Here is a 23,298-nt window from a genome sequence, read left to right as displayed (position 1 = left end):
TTTTTACTTCACATATAAAGTATGTATTATACGTTATAATTGTTCTTCTGGGAGCTTCACGTATGAGTGATTCGAGTTTAAAGCCATATGTACATGTTGTTTGCGTTGCGTTGTGCGTTGTGCGTCGCTTCAACAGGAAACAGAAAATTTTCTTTCAACCTGTGTTTCAAATTTGTCGGAATTACTTTTTTGTTTTGCCTTGTGTTATACCAGCTATGTACTCGGTACGCGTGCAATGCAAAAGGTGTACTACAAACTTACATCACACTAAAATACGTTTCTTCCCAAATTAATATGAATTTGAATAATGATGTATTACCACGTGAGACAGCGACGCGTGGTACCGGAAGCCGGTTGGGGGGGGGGGGGTAGATGAAATTGAAAGCAAATCAATGGCCGCCAGTTGGTACGCAGCCTTCATTTTTTCGCAGCATATCCGCAAATGTTTTTCGATTACTGGCTGAGGGGAATTGAAATTCCCCTCACATGCTTCCCGTAAATTGGATAAATAAATGTAGAAAGGATGTGTTTTGGTTATTTCGCGCGTTACAAACAGAAATACTGAAATATTTAGAATTTGCTAAATGTCTACGACTAACGTTTAATTTATGTATATAACGAGAATAACACAGATTAGAGAAAACCTTTAACTGGCGCAACGCATGTGCGAATGAAGGCGCTTTTGCGGTTTAAAATTACAAGGCGGTGGGTATGATTTACTCGTCCCTAAATAAGCACTGATTAATGATTTGATATAGTGCTATACATAGAGTAAAAAAACAGTTGTTACTGGGAATTTTTTTAAAACGACTGAAGAGCCGACAATTTATAATTTTATGGTGCCCAGTCTCCCAGTCGGAGCAAGTGCGTTGAAGAGAAAGAAGAATAAATTGAAAAAAATTCCAGTTGAAAATCGCAGACTCAAACGTTGCACGCGCAAATTGCGAAACCAGCGCCCACTGGGTAATAATTAATAGATATATAAATTGTTTCATTTTATTAGGACCTATCATGATCAGAATTTTGGTTATTAATATCTACGATAAAAAGGTAAAAAGATTTAGTAAATTTGTTTTACAAGAGCACATTCGAATGATGATTGGACGAACGGATATATGTTTTTCCATATTGCAGGAAAAAAATCATTGGGCCGATTGATCGGTGGACCGATCGGATGAACAGGAAACACCGGGGCGTCGTTGCCGCTCTGCACATATTTCAAATGTATGTTCTTTTTGTAAAGCTATCGTTTTATTACTCACTTCAATCGCTGCGCACACTTACTTTAATATATGGGAAAGTTTAATCAAATTGCTCTAAATTTATTTTAAGTCTCCAGTTAAAAAGTTGCTGAATGAAAACGATTTCTTTATCTGACACGTGCCAACCTCAGTCCTGCCTGAGGCCAGCACCTTTTAAAGTATTATTGCCCTTGTAATTCCTTTTTTAAAGTCCACAAACCAATTGGAATGACAAAATATACCTATATAAGTAGTTATCACTAATCGTAAGTAAGTACTGTAGTTATTATTGTTGTGGCCGGACCGCCACCGTGCCGCGCCTCTCATCGCGTTAGTGTAGAGCTTATCCGGGCATTAATTATTGTTAAACACTATTATTGAACAATTGTATTTTATTCTTTCTCTCAATACTCCGGATGAAACTTGTTTAACGAAACACGACACTTTACTTAGATAAAAGAGACTGTTTATTTTTGATGCACAACTATTTAATATATAACAATACACTACGAAACGTAAAAAAAAACTTTATACAAAACAAACTCGTTAAATCGTGAAGAAAAAAACACGCACAAGAAGGAATAATGAAAATAAAATAAAAGACAACTCTAATCGGTGCATTTTTCATAAATAAGTCACGGCGCCAATATGTGCCAGTTATACATATTATTATCATTGGTGGCGCCATCTACTAAAATTTTAATTTAATTTATGGCTTTTAAACAAACTTACACAATTTCGTTGTAGGCGTTAGTAATTGTGAGGTTTCGAATCGTTTTATTATATTTAGTGTTGGCCCGCAATAAGAGTGGTCTCCTTTGCAGATTCAGCTGCAAGCCTTCAACAGTGGAGCGATTCCAGTTCGCTTGCAACTTGCTACTTGTCCGCTGAATTCTTTTTTCAAGATATTTTCGTACTAAATAGTTATTTTCACTAAGACGGAGATTAATATTCCTTAAAATGCTATTGCGAGTGGTTAGGACAGAAAAATGCAGAAGTAACACGTAACAATATAGTTTATCCACCCGCGCTAAGCAGAGAAAGATCTTTAAAATGTTTCTAGAAACTGACGTCACATGGCAGGACAACGTAACGTTTATAAATCTGTATTTTATTTTCAAATAGCGTTTTCAAAGCTAGGCGAGCCGCTGAGGCCGCATCGCTTACGTATGCATTGAACAGGGCCACGCTGTATCACTATGTATTTTTGCGGCATATATACTCGTATATATAAGAAGACGTGAGGATCGCGTCGTTCCACTTATTTGAAAATGTTTGTCATTAAATAATATTTTATAAACAGCGATTCGGCTGCGCGTTCGCGGAGACTATAGACTGCGGGTCGACCGTAGCTGGGGTGACCGGGGCCGATTATACTAACCGATATATAAAGTTAAACATTTTGAGTTTTAAATTAACAAAGTGAAAATATTTAAGTGAATTTACAAAGTGCACTGTGTACCAATTGTGGTGAATGTAGTCGAAGTGATAATGGTCGCAAAACTAGAGCGGGGGTATTTTTTATAACCAAAGGTGGTAAACGAGCAAACGGCCGCTCGATTTCACCAAAATAGCGTAGTGACAGTTGCTCAACGCATCTGTGTATGCAGTTGTGTTGCTTACCTTTAATCGACAGAGGAGTGTGAAAGCACATAACGGGAATGAAATGGAAATAAGAGGGAAAGCCTTTCTAAGCGTCCCCTTATGTGCCATATCCACCTCCTCTTCCCATCCCTTCCCTATAAGAAAAAGATAGGAAGTAGGAAAAGGACTGTAATTGTACGACTGTATAATTGTAAGAACTTAAGCGAGTTCTTAAGTCTATATGTACTCTAAGGTCTAGCTTCAAAAATAAAATGTCATTAGCTCTCACTGGAACACACAAGTTTCAGAAAATTTCCGCAAAAGTTAATTTAACGATGCAAGTTTTGTTGGAGTTTCATTTACCACAGAGTTTCTTCAAGTTTGTCTACAAATTTGAGCATTCTTTACCGTGAGCAAAATATTATGATTTTTATGTTGCTGTTGCCAAAAAGAACTCACTCGAATACTTATAGGAAAGATTTCCTCGATGTTGTGCTCTTTAGATGGTATATTGAAAATAACAACACTTATGTATCTCTCATGACTAGCATTTAACATACACTAGAATCACGATATTGAGAAAGTTACAAAAAGAAAGACATGAAAAACAATGTGACCAGCGAATATGACAAAGTAACTTTATCTGATACGAAGTTTTAAAGAGATCAAAATTTACAGAATAAAATCCGTGGGTGAATGTCAAGAGCAATAAATAGACAAGAAGTCAAATTTTTGTACATGAAATGACAACAAAGGCTCGCCTCCTCCTAAAGTCAGGGACATACAGCCATTGTGAACTTATTGATCCGAATGGTAAATCAAACCGCACCGAATGTATTTTGGAAATGTGTGCCGCGAATTTCTCTCGTTCATTTGTATTTAATTTTCTATGCCTAAAGCCTTACTTCATATATTTTTCCATATTTACTAACAGCTCCTCTCACTTGATCAGCTAAGTATAAGGGACTATTTACATGAAATAAAACGAACGGTTTATTAAAGAATCATTGGTGTCATTTGGTTCCATTTTGTATGTACTGGCGAATCTGCGTTACTTCTTTTTTACGAAGGAAGTAAAAGTATAGAGACAATGTGTACTGCACAAACTCTCAGGAGGACTTTTGTTAAACGAGATAAATGACTTTCTTTCAAAGTATAATTAACTCGCAAACTTTCGGCTCCGGTCTTCTTTGAACTCGCATCTGTCAAGTGGCGATAAAAAGTGAACAAAAGCGGCCACCCTTCATTTGAATAAATTTTATAAAATGTCGATTAGTTATAAAACCATTTTCTGATATGACATCAACATAATATTGTAATGTATTTCTGTCTGAACATTTATATCATTGTTGCCAACATTGGAAAACACAAATAGCAGGTTCTCAGCATCGAGCTCGGAACCTGCACACGTTAGGGGTGAACAGGCATTACTCAACTACGTTGGCACAGTGAGGCTTCCATGTCTTTGAAAATCGAAAAACATCTTGTGGTAGCAGGAGAGGGCAGGCAACTAACAGGCAACTTCATCTGCGCGGAATTAAAAATAATCCTTACTATTAGTATTATATATGCGAAAGTAACTCTGTCTGTCGGTTGCACTTTCACGCCAAAACTAATGATCTGATTTAAATGAAATTTGGTACACAGATAGTCTAGAGCCTGAGAAAGAAAATATGCTACTTTGTAATGCAAAAAAAGATCAGATCTATCTACCATCTGTGTTTTCAGTCACTACCCCTTTCATAACCATGCCTTAGAATTGTTCTTGTTCTTAGGATTGCTATCTAGATATTAACGATGTAGAAAACATATATTGATTTCAGAAAACATGTTCAATGTTAAGTTAAATATAAGAAATATCGCTCGAGGAAGTCTTTGTACTATTTTATTTATATTGGAAGAGACAAAAAGTGTGGTGAGTAACAAAGCTCGCATTGTCTCGCAGGCGTCGCATTCCAACTCACTCTCGATTGTAAAAGAATAATAAAGGCCCGAGTTTTTCCCGAGCCTTTTGTATTTGAAGTTCCTTAGAGAGTTATCGATAAGCCGAGACGACGTCAGATAAATTGCCATTCTCTTAGGATTAAATGGAGACCAACTAAACTTAATAAAAAAATAAAACAAACCCTCAAGTACAGCGAGTAGTTATACCCGGTCTCTGGATACCGGCAACTCTGGCGCTTAGTTTATGAAATGTGTCATTAAAATTAATACATCTGAAAAAAGGGTAATAAGTGATAGTAATCCCTCTCATATTGATGAGTAGGTGGCGCTGCACGTTTGCGGCTCTGGTTTCGTGATTTCAGTTACACTGACAGAGCTTCGCTACTAAATTGTTTAAAGTTAATTAGGATTCTCGACACAAAGGTGAATTATTCACTTAATGCACCGATAAGAATCCGGTCATATCGACAGCGAAAGCGACAAAAAGCAGATACTGTGCACTTTCTATATTTTACCTTTTATGTGAATGGGAAACTATGGTCGTCGCTTTACGCTGCGAGCGGTGGATGCGGCTCCCGACTCACGGCTCCTGTTACTACTCTGTATAGATATACTTTCTAGGAAATTACAATAGGACTTAAATACAAACAAATCCTTATAATATGTATTAAATAAATAAGTAATATACGCCTGAAAGAACATTACCCACCTCAGCATTACCAACATGACTCAGTTTAGTAATTAACCTAACCTGAATAAAACATTAAAAAGAGTTGATCGGCCAAGCCCCTAATGGTTGAGACAGTGCCATCTACTGGTCACTTTTTAAAATTATACATTTTTTAAAAATTAAAAACCAAAATAAACACCAGTCTTACATAAAACACTTTGTTGTTTTATAATATATTCGAAAATACAGAAACTATGATTGCAATCAGCAATCAACATAGTTATGGTGAATGAGATACAACATCGTTTTTATTAATTTAGAATTTTATTTCTTACAGCCACTGTATGTGTTTTGTTGATGATGTAATACTCGTATGTACACTCCGAGGAACAAAATGAATCACATGACAATTCAATCGTCCTATTCAGTATAGTCGTTTATGCTTTAGGCCGTCTCAAAGGAATTACATACATACAAACCCACACCTACATAAAAATAGGGTTACAGTAAAGGGGCGGGATGACGTTATTTTTGGGTTTCATTCAATGATTGAGTTGCCTGAACACTTTGTCTTTAAGGATTTTTTGTACATTTATAATTGAAGTGATCAAATGTTGAGTACTGACCCGAGCAAGTGTGTTGAAAAATGAATTAATTGCTGACGAACAAAATAAAATACAACTTCTTTAAATATTAAATAATTTATTTGAAAACAAACTTACTAGCTTCATGTATACATATAATTATACATATAACTTAAATATATACTGTATGTATGTGTACACTTTTGTGTATACATACATACATACATACATACTGCCATTTTATTGTTAACTTTCTCTATTCATTTATATTTACATCGTAGTGATTCTATACAGAGTTCTTGTTCCAACATTTATTGTAATATACATTTATTTGTCTGTCAGTTATGTAAGTGAGGATATAGAAATTTTGATTCACAAATATTTGAAACGTAAAACTGGCGACAGAACAACGGAGCTTATATAACTAGGTGTCGTTCGCGACTCCGTTCGCGCGGACCAAAAAAAAAATCTTCCAGACTGTTCTACATTTGTGCCAATTTTCATAAAAATCAGTTGAGCCGTTACAGAGATACCTTTTAAGAAACCTCCATCTATCTAAAGTTTCATATTTATGATATTAGTAAGATATATACGTAACGCCGAAATTCCACTTCTTTGACACTTGTACTGATACATGTTGTTGTCTTTGTTTTTACAAAACGAATAATATGGATAGCAATACAATTTTATACAAGCCTTCGACAACCGCAACTCACAGTGGTGATGGTTTTTTTTTAATTCCACATGAAAGATTTTATTGGATTGGTGTAAAAATTAAGTTTTAATAACATTTGCTTTCTTTGTAGTACATAATAATTATAAAAGTCTTTATTTAAGCGATTAATTAAATTGTGCCTTCAGTACCTAGCTTCACTTTGACTTCGTAGATATATTAACATGTGACATAAGGGTGAGTCTGTCGTTGTGGTTACATCTGTATTACAACAATGTTGATATCCATCTCATTGTCTTTAAAAATAAAACCAAAAATACGTTAATAACAATTCTTATAAATATGTCACTAATTCACGCTTGACACCGTTATGTATCAAAACTGCACAATTCTTGAACGGAGATAATTTTAAATGCTAGTGTTTTATGTTAAATGTCAATAGAAAATAACCTTAATTTATTTGGAAATAAGAAATCACATTGACTAATTATATTACTTTACCCTAATCCACCATTTTGTAGTATTTCGTCATTTTATTTGCTTGTGTTATTATATTCATTTACCAAACGAAAGGAGACAATTACTTTTGTTTGACATTTAGATCGACCAGTGAACAGTGGCGACCAGTGAAGAAACATATATCATATATCTTTAGATTACACTCGTAATTTTAACGTGTTTAAAGGGAATATACTGATAAGACAAAATTATAATTAATTTTCAGGTTATCAGTCATATCTTATTTGGAGTTAAATGGCTGCTATAATAATACATTTCATTTGTTTTTCATTATTTATATTCGAATTTTTTACGCCGCCATACTGTGTGGACCGAAAAGAAATAGACTCCTTTTGCAGACAAAAATGAGAATCAATAACAGAGTTAAATTAAACGAATGAAATAAATATTAATAATAATTAAATCTGACTTTATATGTATCTAATTAAAACTTATATAACTTTAAGACAACAATTCCACTGATCCCCGACAGTCTCTTACAAAATCTTTGTTGATGTTCCTTCAAAGACTAGACACAGTTATCCACGATACTAGTTTGTATTCATATTTCTTATATAAAACTTTTTACAACACAATATTTTTCTACCATCAATATGACAAGGAAAAGAATTGTGATAGTGTATATTTCTTCATTTTTTACAAAAATGTAAGTTTCATAGTCCTATTTATAGTTACATTAAACGCAGTGTACACAAGCATTCAACTAAATATTCAACAATTCGTAATTTCTTAAAAACAATGGAATCATTCTTATAAATAATAGTAAAACAAAGAGGACGAATTGAAAGAATGTAGTTTATCGACAATTTTTAAAATAAAAACTAATAAATTTCCAATTTACTGTCCTCATATGTTTTACTATTTATTAAAATGACATTTCATTCACCTCGTGATAACATTCAAAAATATAACTTTAAATAGCCCTTTATTTTCAAATACAATTTTCGTATCGTAAATACTGTTCAAGAATTTAATGTCATTACGTGCTCAAAATAATTAGTCCCGCCTTCTCCGAAACGCATCGTTGACAGCCTTCTATTAATGTGTTGAGTCAACACAAAAAACAACGAGAGGTTTAACTTGTAATAAGTGCTTTCTTATACGAGTTTTATAATAGTTTAACATTGAAATATTCCGTCCGTCTCCGTCGCCATCCAACCGACTAGGCTTTCTCCCTTTCTCTCTTTATAGAATTAGTTATATTAATTTATTAATTTAATTACATGATTCCCTTCCTCAATATAATATTTACAGTCGCCGGGAGCAACGAATTAAAATGTTTGAAGTAAGACCCGAGATGCTTAGAAATATAGTCCGTATTACTGCACAACAGAGTTCAAATTGTCGCCGAGCTGTAATATCAGGAACATCACTTATCGTTGCTTTCTGAGAACAATATTCCTGTATAAAACATATCGTCATCCCTCTCATTATCTTTGACGAAACATAGATAACAATATATTTCATAGAGAGATTATGGTCTCAGAAAGTTAACCTAAAATAAAGTTTGTAAGAGTTTAAATCAATATTACAATTTATTCCCAACTTTCTATTATTTTTTAAAAAGTGTTTTAACCAAAATACAACCACTCAAATGTGCTTATAAAAATCGCGATAAACTCGTCAAGTTCATCATTTTAGTTCACGAAGCTCGGGTCATTCGAACACTACTAGTAATCGTCTCATGAAAACCTTAAGAGTATTTTAAAATCCCTATTCGAAATTATTAAGGTACTTATTTGTATTTCTTTAAGAAAAATATTAATTTATTAATTACATTTATTTTTTCTGTAAAGAAATTGTATCTCGCTTACTTTTCTTCATTTTATTATCTGGCATCATTTTTGACGTTGACAGTTAAGAGAATTTTAATGTAAAATAGTTAAAACTTTAAAAAGAAGGTTAAGAAAAGTAAGCGGAATTAACTTTAATTGTCGTTTCTTCACTTTTTAGCAACACAATTGTGCTTTAATTCCGAATTACAATAAAAACGTCTTATAAAACGACAATTCTAGTAAAATTTTTGGAACATGGAAAAACTAAGATTCAAATTTGAAGTGTTGGCGTCATCCGACGTGAAAACAAACATGTTATGTATAACCTCAATTGAAACACCGGATGGACGTACTTATGAAGTTCCAGATGACCTTAAGGCCGTAAGTAAACACACTGCCATACTTTCCTCTGAAGTTTATAACAAAATAAAGAATTCATTAAAAAAAAGGCACCAAACACGATCAGTGTGGATCCCTTTAGATACAAATTTCAGGAAAATATACTTAGATGCCGGTGAAAATGTACAGTTTGGTGACCAATATTTAGAAGAGATTACTGTAAAGTCAAATCCGTCACCAGATAATACTAGTAGTTATTTATCAGAAAAGAAAAATCTGGGAAAAGCTGCTGAGAGATTTTTGATGGAAAGATATTCAAACAAAACATTGAATGCTGAACAATGGATCAATGAATTTGAGAGTGAATGTGAAAGATTTGAAATTATTCAAAGTGAGGAGAAAATTGAAACTTTAAAACATCTCTTGGAAAAACATTGTTTAGATTGGTACAGCAGTATGTTAATAAAATTGACAGTTAACTCGCAATGGAAAGTATGGAGGGATAATTTTTGTGAAACATTTGGAAATAAAGGTTGGTCTCAGATTAAATATGCATTTACATTTAAATATCAAGCTGGATCTTTACTGGAATATGCCATAAAAAAAGAAAAACTGCTGTTGGATGTCAACAAACAAATTGACACCCAAACTATGATAAATCTAATAGTCATGGGATTACCAGATCATATAATAGATAAAATTGATAAAGAAACTGCAAAATCAACGGCAAGTCTTTACAATGAAATTAGCAAACATGAGTATGTGACTAATAAAAAGGATTTCAGCAAAAATAAAATATATACAAATCAATACAAAGGGAAAATGGATAAAATAAAACCGTGTAAAATTTGTGAAAACTTGAATAAAGGTGTTCGGTTTCATCCTGAAGAAAAGTGTTGGTTCCGGCAAACTAAAATAAATGATCATAATAGAAACTCTAATAAAACTGTAAACAATTCAGTGATTGATATAGAATTAAACAATGAGTATCAAAAAAACGAATAATAACACCATTAATTAAAGTCAAACTATTACTAAATTCAGAAATAGAAATATATGGGATATATGATTCCGGCTCAAATGTTTCTGTAATTAATTCCAAATTAATTAGGCTAAAAGGAGAAACAGACACTAAATCAAAGTGTGATAATTTAATTACAATTAATGGTGTGAAAAAGACAATTGGTTTGACAACTATTAAAATAAAAATATTTGATATTGAAGAAAAAGCTGATGTATACATAATTGATGGAGAAGAATTTAAATATGATTTTTTAATTGGACTGGATATAATTAAAAAATTCAAACTGAGCCATGATGAGAATTTGAATATTATTCAGAGAAATAAAAAAGAAACAAAAATAGAAGAATTAAAAACAAAAGAAGACAAGGATACTTTTCAAAAAATGAAGAATGATATAAAAACATGTTCAATAAATTTCAATGAACACATTAAGGAAGAAGAATTTAGAGTACATATGAGTAATTTAAATACAGAACAACAATCGGAAATATACAAACTGATAAATAGCTATAAATCAATCTTTGCAAAAGACAAGTATGATATTGGTACAGTTAAAGAATATGAGGCACGTATTGATCTACTTGTGGACAAATACTGTTGTAAAAGGCCATACAGGTGTACGATTGAGGATAAAAAAGAAATAGAAGAACAGATAGCAAAACTACTGGATAGGAATCTGATAGAAGAATCTTATAGTCCTTTTGCAGCACCGGTTACTTTAGCTTTCAAAAAAGAAGAAAATAAAAAGTCAAGACTATGCATTGATTTCAGAGATTTAAATAAAATTGTTGTTCCACAGGCCCAACCATTCCCACTGATTGATGAACTAGTGGTTAAGACAAGAAACTCAAAATATTTCACTACACTTGACATCAATTCAGCCTTTTGGTCCATACCACTAAGAATCGAAGACCGAAATAAAACTGCTTTCGTAACGCAAGAAGGTCACTATCAATGGACATGTCTTCCATTTGGCTTGAAGACATCACCAGCTATTTTCCAAAGGATATTGAGTAACATCTTACGAAAATATAAACTTACTGAATTTGCTGTAAACTACATAGATGACATTCTAGTATATTCTAAAACCTTTACCGAACACATTGACCATTTAACGCAATTGTTAGAAGCAATAAAAAAGGAGGGTTTCAGGCTAAAGTTTACAAAATGTACATTTGCTTCAAATTCAGTGAAATATCTCGGTCATATAATACAAAATAATACAGTGCGGCCAGTAACAAATAATTTAGTGGCAATACAAGATTTTCCAACACCGAAAAATCAGAAAAATGTTAGACAGTTTCTTGGAAAAGTTAACTTCTATCGTGAGTATATACCAAATAGTGCGATTATTTTAGAACCCCTTCATAATTTACTGAGAAAAAATCAAAAATTCACTTGGTCGGCAGATTGTCAAAAATCATTTGAATATATAAAAAAAATACTATGTTCACAACCAATCCTGGAAATTTTTGATCAAAATTTGCCTATTATTATTCACACAGATGCATCTTTAGAAGGAATTGGGGCAGTATTAAAACAAACTCAACCAAATGGGAAAAATAAACCGGTAGCATACTTCTCAAAAAAATTAAACCAAGTACAAAAGAAGAAAAAAGCTATTTATTTAGAATGCTTAGCTATTAAAGAAGCAATAAAATACTGGCAATACTGGCTCATTGGTAAGTCCTTTATAGTATATTCTGACCACAAACCATTAGAAAATTTAAATATTAAGTCTAGGACAGATGAAGAACTAGGAGACTTGACATACTATTTGTCTCAGTTTGATTTTAAAATTGTGTATACTCCAGGTAAAGAAAATACTGAAGCTGATTGTTTGAGTAGAAACCCAGTACTTGATGAAAATGATGATTCAGATGATCGGTTAAAATTAGTAAACATGATAACATTACATGAAATAGTTACAGATCAGGAAAACAATTTAAATATACAAAATAATAAATCAAACTTAATACTAAAAGACAGAGTTTACTATAAAAAAATTAGGAATCGCGAAAAAATAATTTTATCAGAAAATTTTAGTAAGATACTTATTAAAGATGTACATGAAAACATGTGTCATATAGGTGAAAAACAAATGCAAAGTAAAATCAGCACAATATACACAGCAAAAAATTTGATAAAAAATATTAAAAGCCACTGCAAAAATTGCGCGATATGTATAAAAAATAAAACAAGAGGGCAGGTTAAATATGGTTTAATGTCACACTTAGGACCTGCGACAAAACCCTTTGAGATAGTCTCAATAGACACAATCGGAGGTTTTGGAGGCTCCAGGTCTACAAAGAGGTATCTGCATCTTCTTGTTGATCATTTTACACGTTATGCTTATATTGTGACCTCGAAAACACAAAGTGCACATGATTTCATTAAATTAATAAATAAAGTAACGGATTCAAATACTATAAGATTGCTACTGACTGATCAATACCCAGGAATCAATTCAAAGGAATTCAAAACATTTTTAAAAGAAAAATCTATTTCAATTATATTTACTGCAGTAAATTCCCCGTTTTCTAATGGGCTAAATGAAAGACTTAATCAAACTCTTGTAAATAAAATCAGGTGTAAAATAAACGAGAATAATATTAGAAAGGCGTGGACTACCATAGCTCATGACTGTATAGATAAATATAATAATACAGAACATACAGTTACTGGATTTGCACCCAAATACTTGTTGTATGGAACAGATGTTTCCTTTTTGCCCACAGAATTAAAGAAAAATAAATCAGAATTGGAATGGCAACAAGACAGAGACATAGCATTTAAAAACTCAGTAAAATCACATAAATACAATAAACAAATATTTGATAAAAATAGAGCTCAATTTAATTTCAATGTAGGGGATTTAGTATATGTGGAGAATGGAAACAGACTGAACAGAAATAAATTAGATGAGATAAAGATTGGCCCGTTTAAGATTATTGAAAAGGTCTCAAATTCCATATATAGAATAGGTACTAATCATAAAAAATCAGAATCGAATCTATTTCACATTACAAAACTCATACCAACTCCTGAAACTGTATTAATAAAATAATTGATTGTAATTTAGTTTAAGTAATTCACATTTTAAGTTCACATTTTTTTTGTGCATAAATTTTTTTTTTTTGGTAGGGGAGATGTAAAGAAATTGTATTTCTTTAAGAAAAATATTAATTTATTAATTACATTTATTTTTTCTGTAAAGAAATTGTATCTCGCTTACTTTTCTTCATTTTATTATCTGGCATCATTTTTGACGTTGACAGTTAAGAGAATTTTAATGTAAAATAGTTAAAACTTTAAAAAGAAGGTTAAGAAAAGTAAGCGGAATTAACTTTAATTGTCGTTTCTTCACTTTTTAGCAACACAATTGTGCTTTAATTCCGAATTACAATAAAAACGTCTTATATAGAATTAACTAAGTTTTCGTTTCCAGTAACGTTAGTTACGATACAACAAGGTTGTGAGATGCGCGCGGGGCGGGGTCAGGCGCGGGGTCGGGCGCGCGATCAGCTGGCGAGTGCGGCGCGCAGCAGGCGGGCATGCAGCGCTGTGGCCGCCAGCAACACCGCCAGGCAGCCCCAGCTGTCCGAAAGGCCCGCCGAGCCCGTCTGCATCGCCGCCGGCCGCTCGCCTGCCACACACGACACGGCTCACATGTTACATCGCACATGCCTCACATGTCGATACGATCTCGGCACCGATGTTACAAATAATATAATATATCATGAATTAATAATACTCAAAATGTTTAATGTACTTTTCATGTCAATGTTTTACAAAACACAAACCATAACAAGTAGTAGTGGTCTATTTGAACTTATAATAGGAGAAGAAGGTGACAGTCACTACAAGGGTATATATGTACCGTTGAGCACGTGGACTCTGACGGAGGCGACCTCGGCGTTGGAAGGCGAGCAGGAGTAGCGACCGGAGTCGGCGGGTGCCGCGTCCTGCACCAGCAGGTACGACGTCGTGGCCGCGCCCTTCTCCGTCACCACCGACACGCCGCCGCGCGACGAGTCGTACGATATGACCTGCTTCACGCCGCACCACCGTTCCCCACACGTCACGTCACAAACATAAGCATCGACAATGACACAATGTTTGCTATCGTGACATCGTTATTAGTATACTATTTACTTCATTTTTTTAAATTTTGCAAAACCGAGAGAGAATTTAAAACGTGCTTAGTTGCGCGGGTTTCTTGATACCATTCCTTTCTACATATAAAATCCAGTTCGACTGTTTCACTATATTTTATTGCATTTGTATTAATCATACATCGCAAAAAGATCCCAACTCCTTCCTTCTCTGACTATACATATTTACAAACAATATCATATTAAAGCTTTATACTGGTTTAGATAGCTGGTTAAATACATGTCTAAAGTTTGAAATAACCTACAAGAATAATGTGTGCCATTTGGAGATTAATTTATGCTCTTGATTCAGTGAGCAATTCTTGTTGATCGAGGACAACAAAGCCCCTTTTTCCTCGTTTGTATTTGTCAGTCAGTGATTGCTTAACATCTTGATATCTAAGCACTAACTAAGCTTAAACTATACTTAAATCTAATAATAATAATGAAAATTTGAATAATTACTTTGCGTCCGCTCACCTCGTCCTCGTGGTACCAGAATATGTATGCGGGCGGCTCGGGACTGAACTGGATGAGGCAGGTGAGGTTGATGGTGGAGCCGATGTCGACGTGCAGGTCCGGCCCGCCCAGGATGCGCGCCGACGGCACTGCAACAAGCCCGGCAAACCACGTCAGCACGCACTTCTCTTACTCTCACGCACTTTCTCGCTGCTCACACACCCCCAATTTTATCACATGAAAAAGTAGTTACAGCTTTTACCACAAATAGCAGGTTGTTTTTTATAGCAAGGTTTTGATAAGATAAATATGTATTTTCGTACTCTATTATTAAGGTTAATATTACGGCACGTGCCTAGCCTACCATATGCCTCTAGTATTATGATCTTTATTAATGTAAGCACAAAAACTAGCTTTCACACACTGAAATCACTTTTGTTTTGAATAATAATTGTAGAGGCTTTCGTTCAAACGTTAGGAAATAAAAAAGTGTTAGTAAGGTTATCAGGAAATTACACAAAAACAAAATCCACACCCACACCCACACCCGTAGACACAGACCTGCGTCGGAAAACATCCTCTGATAAATCTCGTCACAATCTGCAGATGGACAATAACGGAAATCATAAAACATTAATTCTAAATGACATATAGGTAGTAATAAATATAGTAAAGTGTATAGTGACTGACCGACGACGTGGAGTGTGACGAAGAAGGAGCGCACGGGCTGTGTGGAGACCTGGCACTCGTAGACGCCGGCGTCGCGCTGCTGCGCCCACTTCACCTGCAGCGTCCAGTCGTCGGTGTGCGGTGAGTGCGTCGCCTGGAAGCGCTGGTCTGACGTGTACGTGTAGCCGCCCACCGTCAGGATGTGCAGATCGCGGTGCCGGATCCATGACACCTGCAACCCAGCACGCCGACGCTCAACTAATGTGTTTGTTCTTATTGCTTTTGAGTATCAGTGGTAGTCCGCTGCAGCATTTACTGATGTACGAATGGCGTGCTCGCCAATACCACACTCTGCAATACCACAGCGACATAAAAAATCAGGCCCGAAGTGGAAGTAATTCTGCGTTTAGTTTGATTAATGTATATGCCGAAGCAAAATTCTAGTTCTTTTCCCCTTCGCACCTTTTTTTAAAAGCATTAAAGGATGGAAAGTGGAAGTCGACTTTGTGGGGAAGGGACATGGAAATATCCATATCACCTTAGTGGTGATGTCGAAAGCACTACTTGTATTTACTCATAATAAGTGATTGCATTTCAAGGAGGCATGTCTGCAGGGTCACAGGGGTCTCTGCGGCCGGCATTTGTCATGTCCGGTGTCCGCTGTCTGTTGTGCAGTATGACGAATGGCGCAGCTGTATTGAGATTATGCAATGATGGATCGATTCCTTGTCTCGGCACAGTAATGTGCCATATATCAACTCAATTTAGCAACCGTTTCATAAATGACACTGCTATTTGCTCGCTCAATACATTAATTACTTTTAATATTTAAGTCAAAGATCCTAAAATGGGTTTTGCATGTTTTTCGGCGAAATGGTGACGGACCTCGCTTCGTTGAAGTGTTAAAAAAGAGAGATGTCAGTGGTACGGACATCACTAATATCACTCTTAAGATTACTTATCTCTCCTATTTTAGTCCATAACTTTTAAAGAGCCTTCTAATATTCCTCCAACAGCGTAACAACTTTTTGAAAGATCTGGCCAATCCTGCATACGTTTTAAGGCTATCCTTGTGCCCACAGTGCAAACCATTATTTAGGCACCCGCAATGTGCATTTACCAGAAGTAAAATTATGTTTGAATTTAAGTAATGATTTTCAAAATGAACCTTAAAATTACAAATAATTTAATTTCAACAAACAGACGATTCTTAAATGAAATTAATTAATTTTTATGATTTTATAACGCGGCTGCTCCAACATACACATATAATATAGGTATGTAGGTCTTAGGTATAAAAGGTCATTTAGAGACAATTAGGATATATCTATTAATTCAAATATATAAGAATAAAAACTTTTGTAGCGCAACAAGTTTTCTAGCACAAGTTATTTGTCTTTATTAAATAAAGATGACGCTGCCAGCGGATGATGCTGGGATAGTTTTAGTTCACGCAACAGCAGTAGCTCAGCTCCTCCTATTTTGCAATAGCAAATGGAGAAGTTATCTGCTCGGAATTCGGATGCAGAGTGTGTGGAATGTCCGTGTGCTGGCTGTCGTGTCGTATCGGTTCGGACGGAGCTACGGAGGTTGCGCCCTATCGATCGCCGCTCGCCCGCGCGCGCATTCGCCCTATAGACTGTGTAGCGATACAAAACCTTTCCGGAAATACATCGCATGCCCGTCTCTCAATCTCACTGCGAGATCCTGAATGGTATAACCAGTGTAACTGCGCGCCTTCAATAGTCAATGTTTAGAACTAGTGAACTTATTTCAATATATTATTAAGTTTTATTTTTCAATAGAAAACCTCAGTAAATTGTTTTCGAAAACCTCCAGTAGAAAAGACTCTCTAATTACTAACAAAGACTCGAGTAATTTGATATTACTTAAAGCCTTAAAACACCGACGAATGGAAACGGATTGCTAATAAATCTTGCGAGGTATATTGCTTATCCCTGAATTACTTGCTAAAGTTAACAGCACGGTGAGACAGGGCAGGAGGAGCAAGTAGTTTGAACTGAACTCTTATCGCACTTACGTAGGTAAGGTAACTCTGTAATCAATAGCAGATGTAACTAGTTTCTAGCCAATGGTCATCATGATGTTGACGTTTATCGAGAGTCTATGGCGCGATTTTGGCCTCAATGAACAAAAGGGTTCTCGGTTTAATCTACCACCAATAACACTGTTATATGTTATTTTACTGTTCTAGTTTTTTATTTTTATTTTAGTATTTTATACATAGTTTGTAAACTTTTTTTCTTGTAAATGTTGTGTACGCCTGACATCCGTATGTTCCCTTGTTTTTATTGTTTGTGTTTATATGCATGCAATTAAGAAATAAATGACGCTTCTTTTTTCCCAGTTTTACTTTGTACTTGAAGAGAAACTTAATCAATTAGACGTCCAGCCTTCATTATTTTTGTTACCTCAAATACTTAGTTCTAGACTTTCTAGATTGTTCTTCTATGTATATATTCAATTTACTCATTTGCTAATTAAAACGACTGGGCTTCCCATTACGAGGTCGTCTCATGCAATTATTGCTATTTACGTAGACACCAGTCTCTCCGGCGGCATACTGTGCGTATGTTTTACATGCGTTATTCCTCACATAGTAAAAGTAAGCGCCATCACTACGCTATGCTGCTACGTCGCTTTAGCGCTAGAATATCTTTCCGGGTCATAAAGTTCGTCGCCGCTACGCAAATTAAATCATAAAGGGGTGTTTTCTGACATCGGCGCGTTATTGTGACGTTCGCGGCCGCCGGCAAGCGCAGCGGTAAAAGTGTAAATACTGATTTTATATAAGACATTATTGTTATACTAACTTTAGGTGAATTTACGGATAGACCTAAAAATTATTAAAAAAAAATGTTAATTCATATAAGCAACGAAAATTCATCACGTTAACAAAATAAATATTTTCAATACGACATATTGACATTTCCATTGTATTAATCGTACTAGCGATTGCCCGCGACTACGTTGAGTTTTCTGAAAATATAAATGACACAGAAGCTTTATAAGTATTTTGTATTGTTTCGTGTCTCAAAGAGATAGTAATAAGATTTGATAGCAGCAGTAGAGCACACACCCACATTCAGTATGGAAAATCACATAAGTAGATTATGACATAAAGATATTACGATATTATTCGGCGGCACGTATCGAGTCGGCGCCGCGCCCGAATCAAAACCTAATCGGTTAAACTGACATCAAAGAACACGCGAGCATGTAATTCGTCACACATCGACACTGTTCATATGCCGCGTGGTTGATCTGCGTTCATACGAGGGGCTTGTAATTTTGAAACTCACGTATTAAACGGCGGATGTCAGCACCGACTAGTTTCGAGCCCGTCAGGCGCTCTTCTTCAGGTTGAGTGTAATTTGCGGCCGCGGCCGCATCTCTCAAAACTTAGTCATTGACTTGAGTCGCTAAATATTCCTGGCACGTGTACATGTATTAGTTGGCTGATGACGATCATGTCAAAAAGTCAGCTCGTGATTGTCTGAAATTAAAATCTATTTAACCTAAGCCGTAGTAGTGTCGGTAATTAAATTACGAAATTAAATTACTGTTACATCATCGAGTCATTAACGAGTCGGCGCGGCGGTCTGCAGTGGTCTGTGGCTGCCTTCGTCGGTCTGTAGCAGTCTGCAGCGGTCTGCGGCGGCTCTAACAATCCGGTACATAATTACTAATTACGCGGTTAATTTGTTTGATGTACTGCGATGGCATTAATTATGACCGGCCATATCAATTGGCCAGCTGCACTGTGAGTGCGCGTGTGTACGTGCACAACAGTCGCGGTTATGCTTGTGGCTGTTAAATGACATTCTACCTATATGTTTCATGTTTAGTTTTATTATTGCTGCCACCTATATTACCGCGATACAAAAACAGTTTTATATTTCGACGAGAGCCGCAACTTTATGTCGACAACGAGATTCCGCTACAGGTTATTCGAAAGCGCACTGCGAGCAGCTCAGCAGCGAGATCCTGCACGACTCGGTGTGCGTCCACACTGAAAGCGCGGTGACTGGAGCCTAAGCGGGCGCGGCGAGCGGGGGCGTGCGGTGGCCACAGTAAGGAGCGAGCTCTTGTAGCGGTTTGACGTACATCAGATGTTGTAAACTATTACGGACGAGGATTTGCTATTTTTACTAGACAGTCCGATTCTGAGATGGCAGGTGTTGAACACTAGAGATGGTGTGCACGAAATAAATAAAAAAAGAGCAATAACTGGTGAATTTGTTAACTTATATGAAGAATTGAGATTATACCCTACAAAATTCTTTCAGTATACTCGAATGCCCGTGTCAACTTTTGACTACATACTAAATAAAATATCACTTAAAATCACCAAAGAAGATACTAACTTTCGCAAAAGTATTAGACCGCCGAGCGATAAGACTGAACTGGTTTGTTACCCCCGCCACCCGCGCTTTGGGTCGCTCGCTGACTAGGCCCGTAGTGGGGCCAAAACGCGCGGATAGTAGCATTTGAAACTTAGGCGCGCTGTCTCGCTCAGTCCCGTCGCACTAGGCTTCCGCCTTAGTCACTACAATATGGACGCAAAGGCGCGTTTCATATGTACGATACTTCGCGCCCGTCGTCGCAACCGCGCTAGGCTCGCACTATGGACGCACACTCGGGGTTCTGAAGCGAAGCGCTGCACTGACTCAGGACTGCAGACTGTGCCCGCCCGCGTCCTACTGAAGTCTACAACTCTACTGTCTATCTATCCATTTATAAAGTGGTTGTGTTAACATTTCTTTCGCAAGATGGTCTCATAAAGAGGTAAACATAAACTCGGTGATGCCGAAGGTGGCGACGAGCGGCCTCCGTTGTGAGCTTTCCAACCTTCTTTCCACATACATGAAAAGTAATGCATCAACAAATTCTCGTCAAAATTTATAAACATAGATTTTCCCGCTGAAAAATGCACTACAGCACGAGTGTATCTTTCTGGACCATTACCCACCGCCCCGCCACCCCGCCGCCCCGCCACCCCGCCACCCCGCGCGTTCCACTGACACGTTACTCGGTGTCAACAAGGGAAGGAAATTTAAAACTCATCATTTTCTGGACATTACTAGTTATTGAAAAATTACTTTATCAACTATTAATACGAGTATAGAATTACGAATTTTATTGCAAAAGGTGCAAAGGTATGTTAGCTTATAGAGTTCAATGTTTTAAGACCATTTGTTCCATGTATGAGCTCCGACAGCTAGCTTATGTTAGAGATAAGATACACACACACTTAGGTCCTGATGTGATTTCAAGTCCCTAGTAATATAGCTTTGTACAGCAATGTAATTGCCCAGCTTTGAGCGCAGTGCCGCCGACGCCGACGCCGACGGTCGGCGGATTGACACCAGTAGATAAGCAATCAAGTTCCATGTCGCGATCGCGTGACTGCCATCACACGGAACGTATCATGTATGTATTTAAATCGAACGCCAGTTATCGCCCCGAGCGGTGCGGGCGCGGTGCGTTGATGTGGCTAACACCATCATTAGAAACAAATGAATACAACCCGGTGTATGTAATGTAATGGTCTATCTACAACAATGTAAAAATATGTATGAAATGTAACATTAAAAACATGTTTCTGTGCCCCGTTTCATTCACGCTCTTCACTTTCAGCGCTCAAGTGAGTCGGGTTGACAAAAGCAGCTCTTCTTGCTGTTCGGTTAAGTAAATGATGTTTCATATTATATAATATATCTAAAAAGGTGAATTGCTTTACTCTTAATAGTAATTTTTTTAATCTGTGTTTAGTTTTAAAAGAAACATTTAATAAAATCGAAGCTCAGTCAAGTGGCAGGAGCGATGTGAAGGGGGCTTGGGAATTGCGAAACGGACTGGAGTTGTTGCTGAAATGTTATGGGTTTTCTGAGGAATTCTTCCGAAAGAACAAGCGCCGAATTAAATTTGCGATCGAAGAAATACCTACTTTACTTTTATGTGTTTTTGATACTTCACCGTTTCCTTATACATAGGCAAGGAAAAAATAGAATGGAAAATTTTAGTGAAATTAACTACTTAATTTGTTTTTCAGACTTCTTGTTTGTTTGCCTTTCGTTGTTTCTTGTGAATGGTATGCTTTATTTTTGGTCATGTCCACTTTGAAAGGAATTCCGTGCGACCGCGCTGCCGGGCGTTATATATAGGTAGATCCCTTGATTCTATAAACTATAATACTAGGTAGGTTCAGTTGTGTAAGTTTTCACCAACTTTAGAACTCGATGTTATTCACCAGCTGTAATGGTATTTGCAGAATCAAAATGCTGTACTAATACGCGTGTGAGGGGGAACGGGGGGAGCGGTACGGGGTGTGGGCGCGGTCGTCTAATCTTTATGCGCTTATAAAATGAAACACTAAATGCGCATCTCAAATGAACGTGAGCCGCGGAGTGTTTTACAGCTCACAAAGAGTACTCGTAAAAGCCTCCTTCCCCCCCCCACCGTGCGCACGTGCTGGCAGAGGTGCGCACCTCTAGTTTAATTTATACGCAGCGGCCTATCTTGATAGAATTGCGAAAAGAAGTTTATTGTGACCTACAATTGTACGACAGCTGAGCGAGTTTTGGTGTTTGTTGAAAACATGAGTTAGTAGCTAGAAGTAATGTGGATTCGTGTGCCAACAAAAGATGTCTAACATATTAAGAGTATTTATATGTATTTATAAAGATACATTTAACGATTCCGCAGTCAATATGTTCTTGCTATATACTTATATGAGAAACTATGAAGAATACTTTGAGGATTAATGTACTAGTAATGGATTAATGTACTCGTAAGATACGTATGTTTTTTATAAAAATACAGCACACAAAATCAAGGTACGAATAAAAATGAAAAGAACAGCGGCGAGCTGCTGATGAGGTATTGACGCTACGCAAGCGTCTCCTTCATTTTCACCTTTATCCTGTAAACAAAGTATAAATTTATTGTGAAACGAAAAACCGTCAAATTGTAACAAACTGTTAAGTTAAAACAACTCGTTTAAAAAAAAGTTATTTATTTTGTTAAGTGTCGAAATTCAATTATATTGTGAAATCGTGAAATCGGCAGAAATTGTTTGCCGGTTTGGCGGTTTGTTTTACGATGGTTTGCAGGGAAGCTACGAGCGCCTCGCTCATAATCTTTAAGTGACAATAAAGTGAACCAGTAAATGAAACTAAAACGGAGCCCGTTCCCGATGCTAGCAGGCAGGGTAGACAGAGCTGGCAGGGCAGGAAGGGCATTCCTAGTAAGCAAGTATTTACACAGCATTAGACATTGTCAACTGTCAAATATTCGTTAGTAATATAATATTTTGTGTGCATTTGTAATTAGTGTACATTTAATCTTCTTAGAAGAACTGATTGTTTACGATAGATGTATACGTAGCTAGGTCGATGTTTGTGTACATAGTACATAGCACGCTAATACATAAAGATAACATGGCGCCGTGACTCGTAATAATGTTACAATATAGTTTAATGGGCCGTTAGGAAAACATAAATATTTAGCAAAATCACAATAGTTTCAGCTACCCCTTCGGTATCTTACGACGCAGTTTACGAGACAAATTTACATACAAGTTGACTTGCGGTGCGCACGGACTTACCCCCTCCCCTTCCTCCGGCTTCCCAATATCAAT

At 36.2% G+C, this 23,298-nt stretch overlaps 1 protein-coding gene across 1 annotated transcript in view; it reads right to left on the bottom strand.

The window, feature by feature from the left end:
* Nucleotides 1–13,777: 13,777 nt before the first annotated feature.
* LOC106710886 (peroxidasin homolog) overlaps nt 13,778–23,298 on the bottom strand; it is a 104,611-nt gene continuing 95,090 nt past the window's right edge. Inside the window, exons 4-8 of the mRNA XM_014503070.2 lie at nt 15,657–15,867; nt 15,528–15,566; nt 14,973–15,115; nt 14,234–14,405; nt 13,778–13,999 (exon numbers count right to left, since the gene is read on the bottom strand). Of these exons, the coding sequence (XP_014358556.2) occupies nt 13,875–13,999; nt 14,234–14,405; nt 14,973–15,115; nt 15,528–15,566; nt 15,657–15,867 (690 nt within the window). The 3' untranslated portion in view covers nt 13,778–13,874. The remainder of the gene's footprint in view (nt 14,000–14,233; nt 14,406–14,972; nt 15,116–15,527; nt 15,567–15,656; nt 15,868–23,298) is intronic.

This window comes from Papilio machaon, chromosome 2, assembly GCF_912999745.1.
Source record: "Papilio machaon chromosome 2, ilPapMach1.1, whole genome shotgun sequence".
NCBI lineage: Eukaryota > Metazoa > Arthropoda > Insecta > Lepidoptera > Papilionidae > Papilio > Papilio machaon.
Note: the sequence above shows the minus strand (reverse complement) of the source record. Positions and strands in the feature narration are given on the sequence as shown.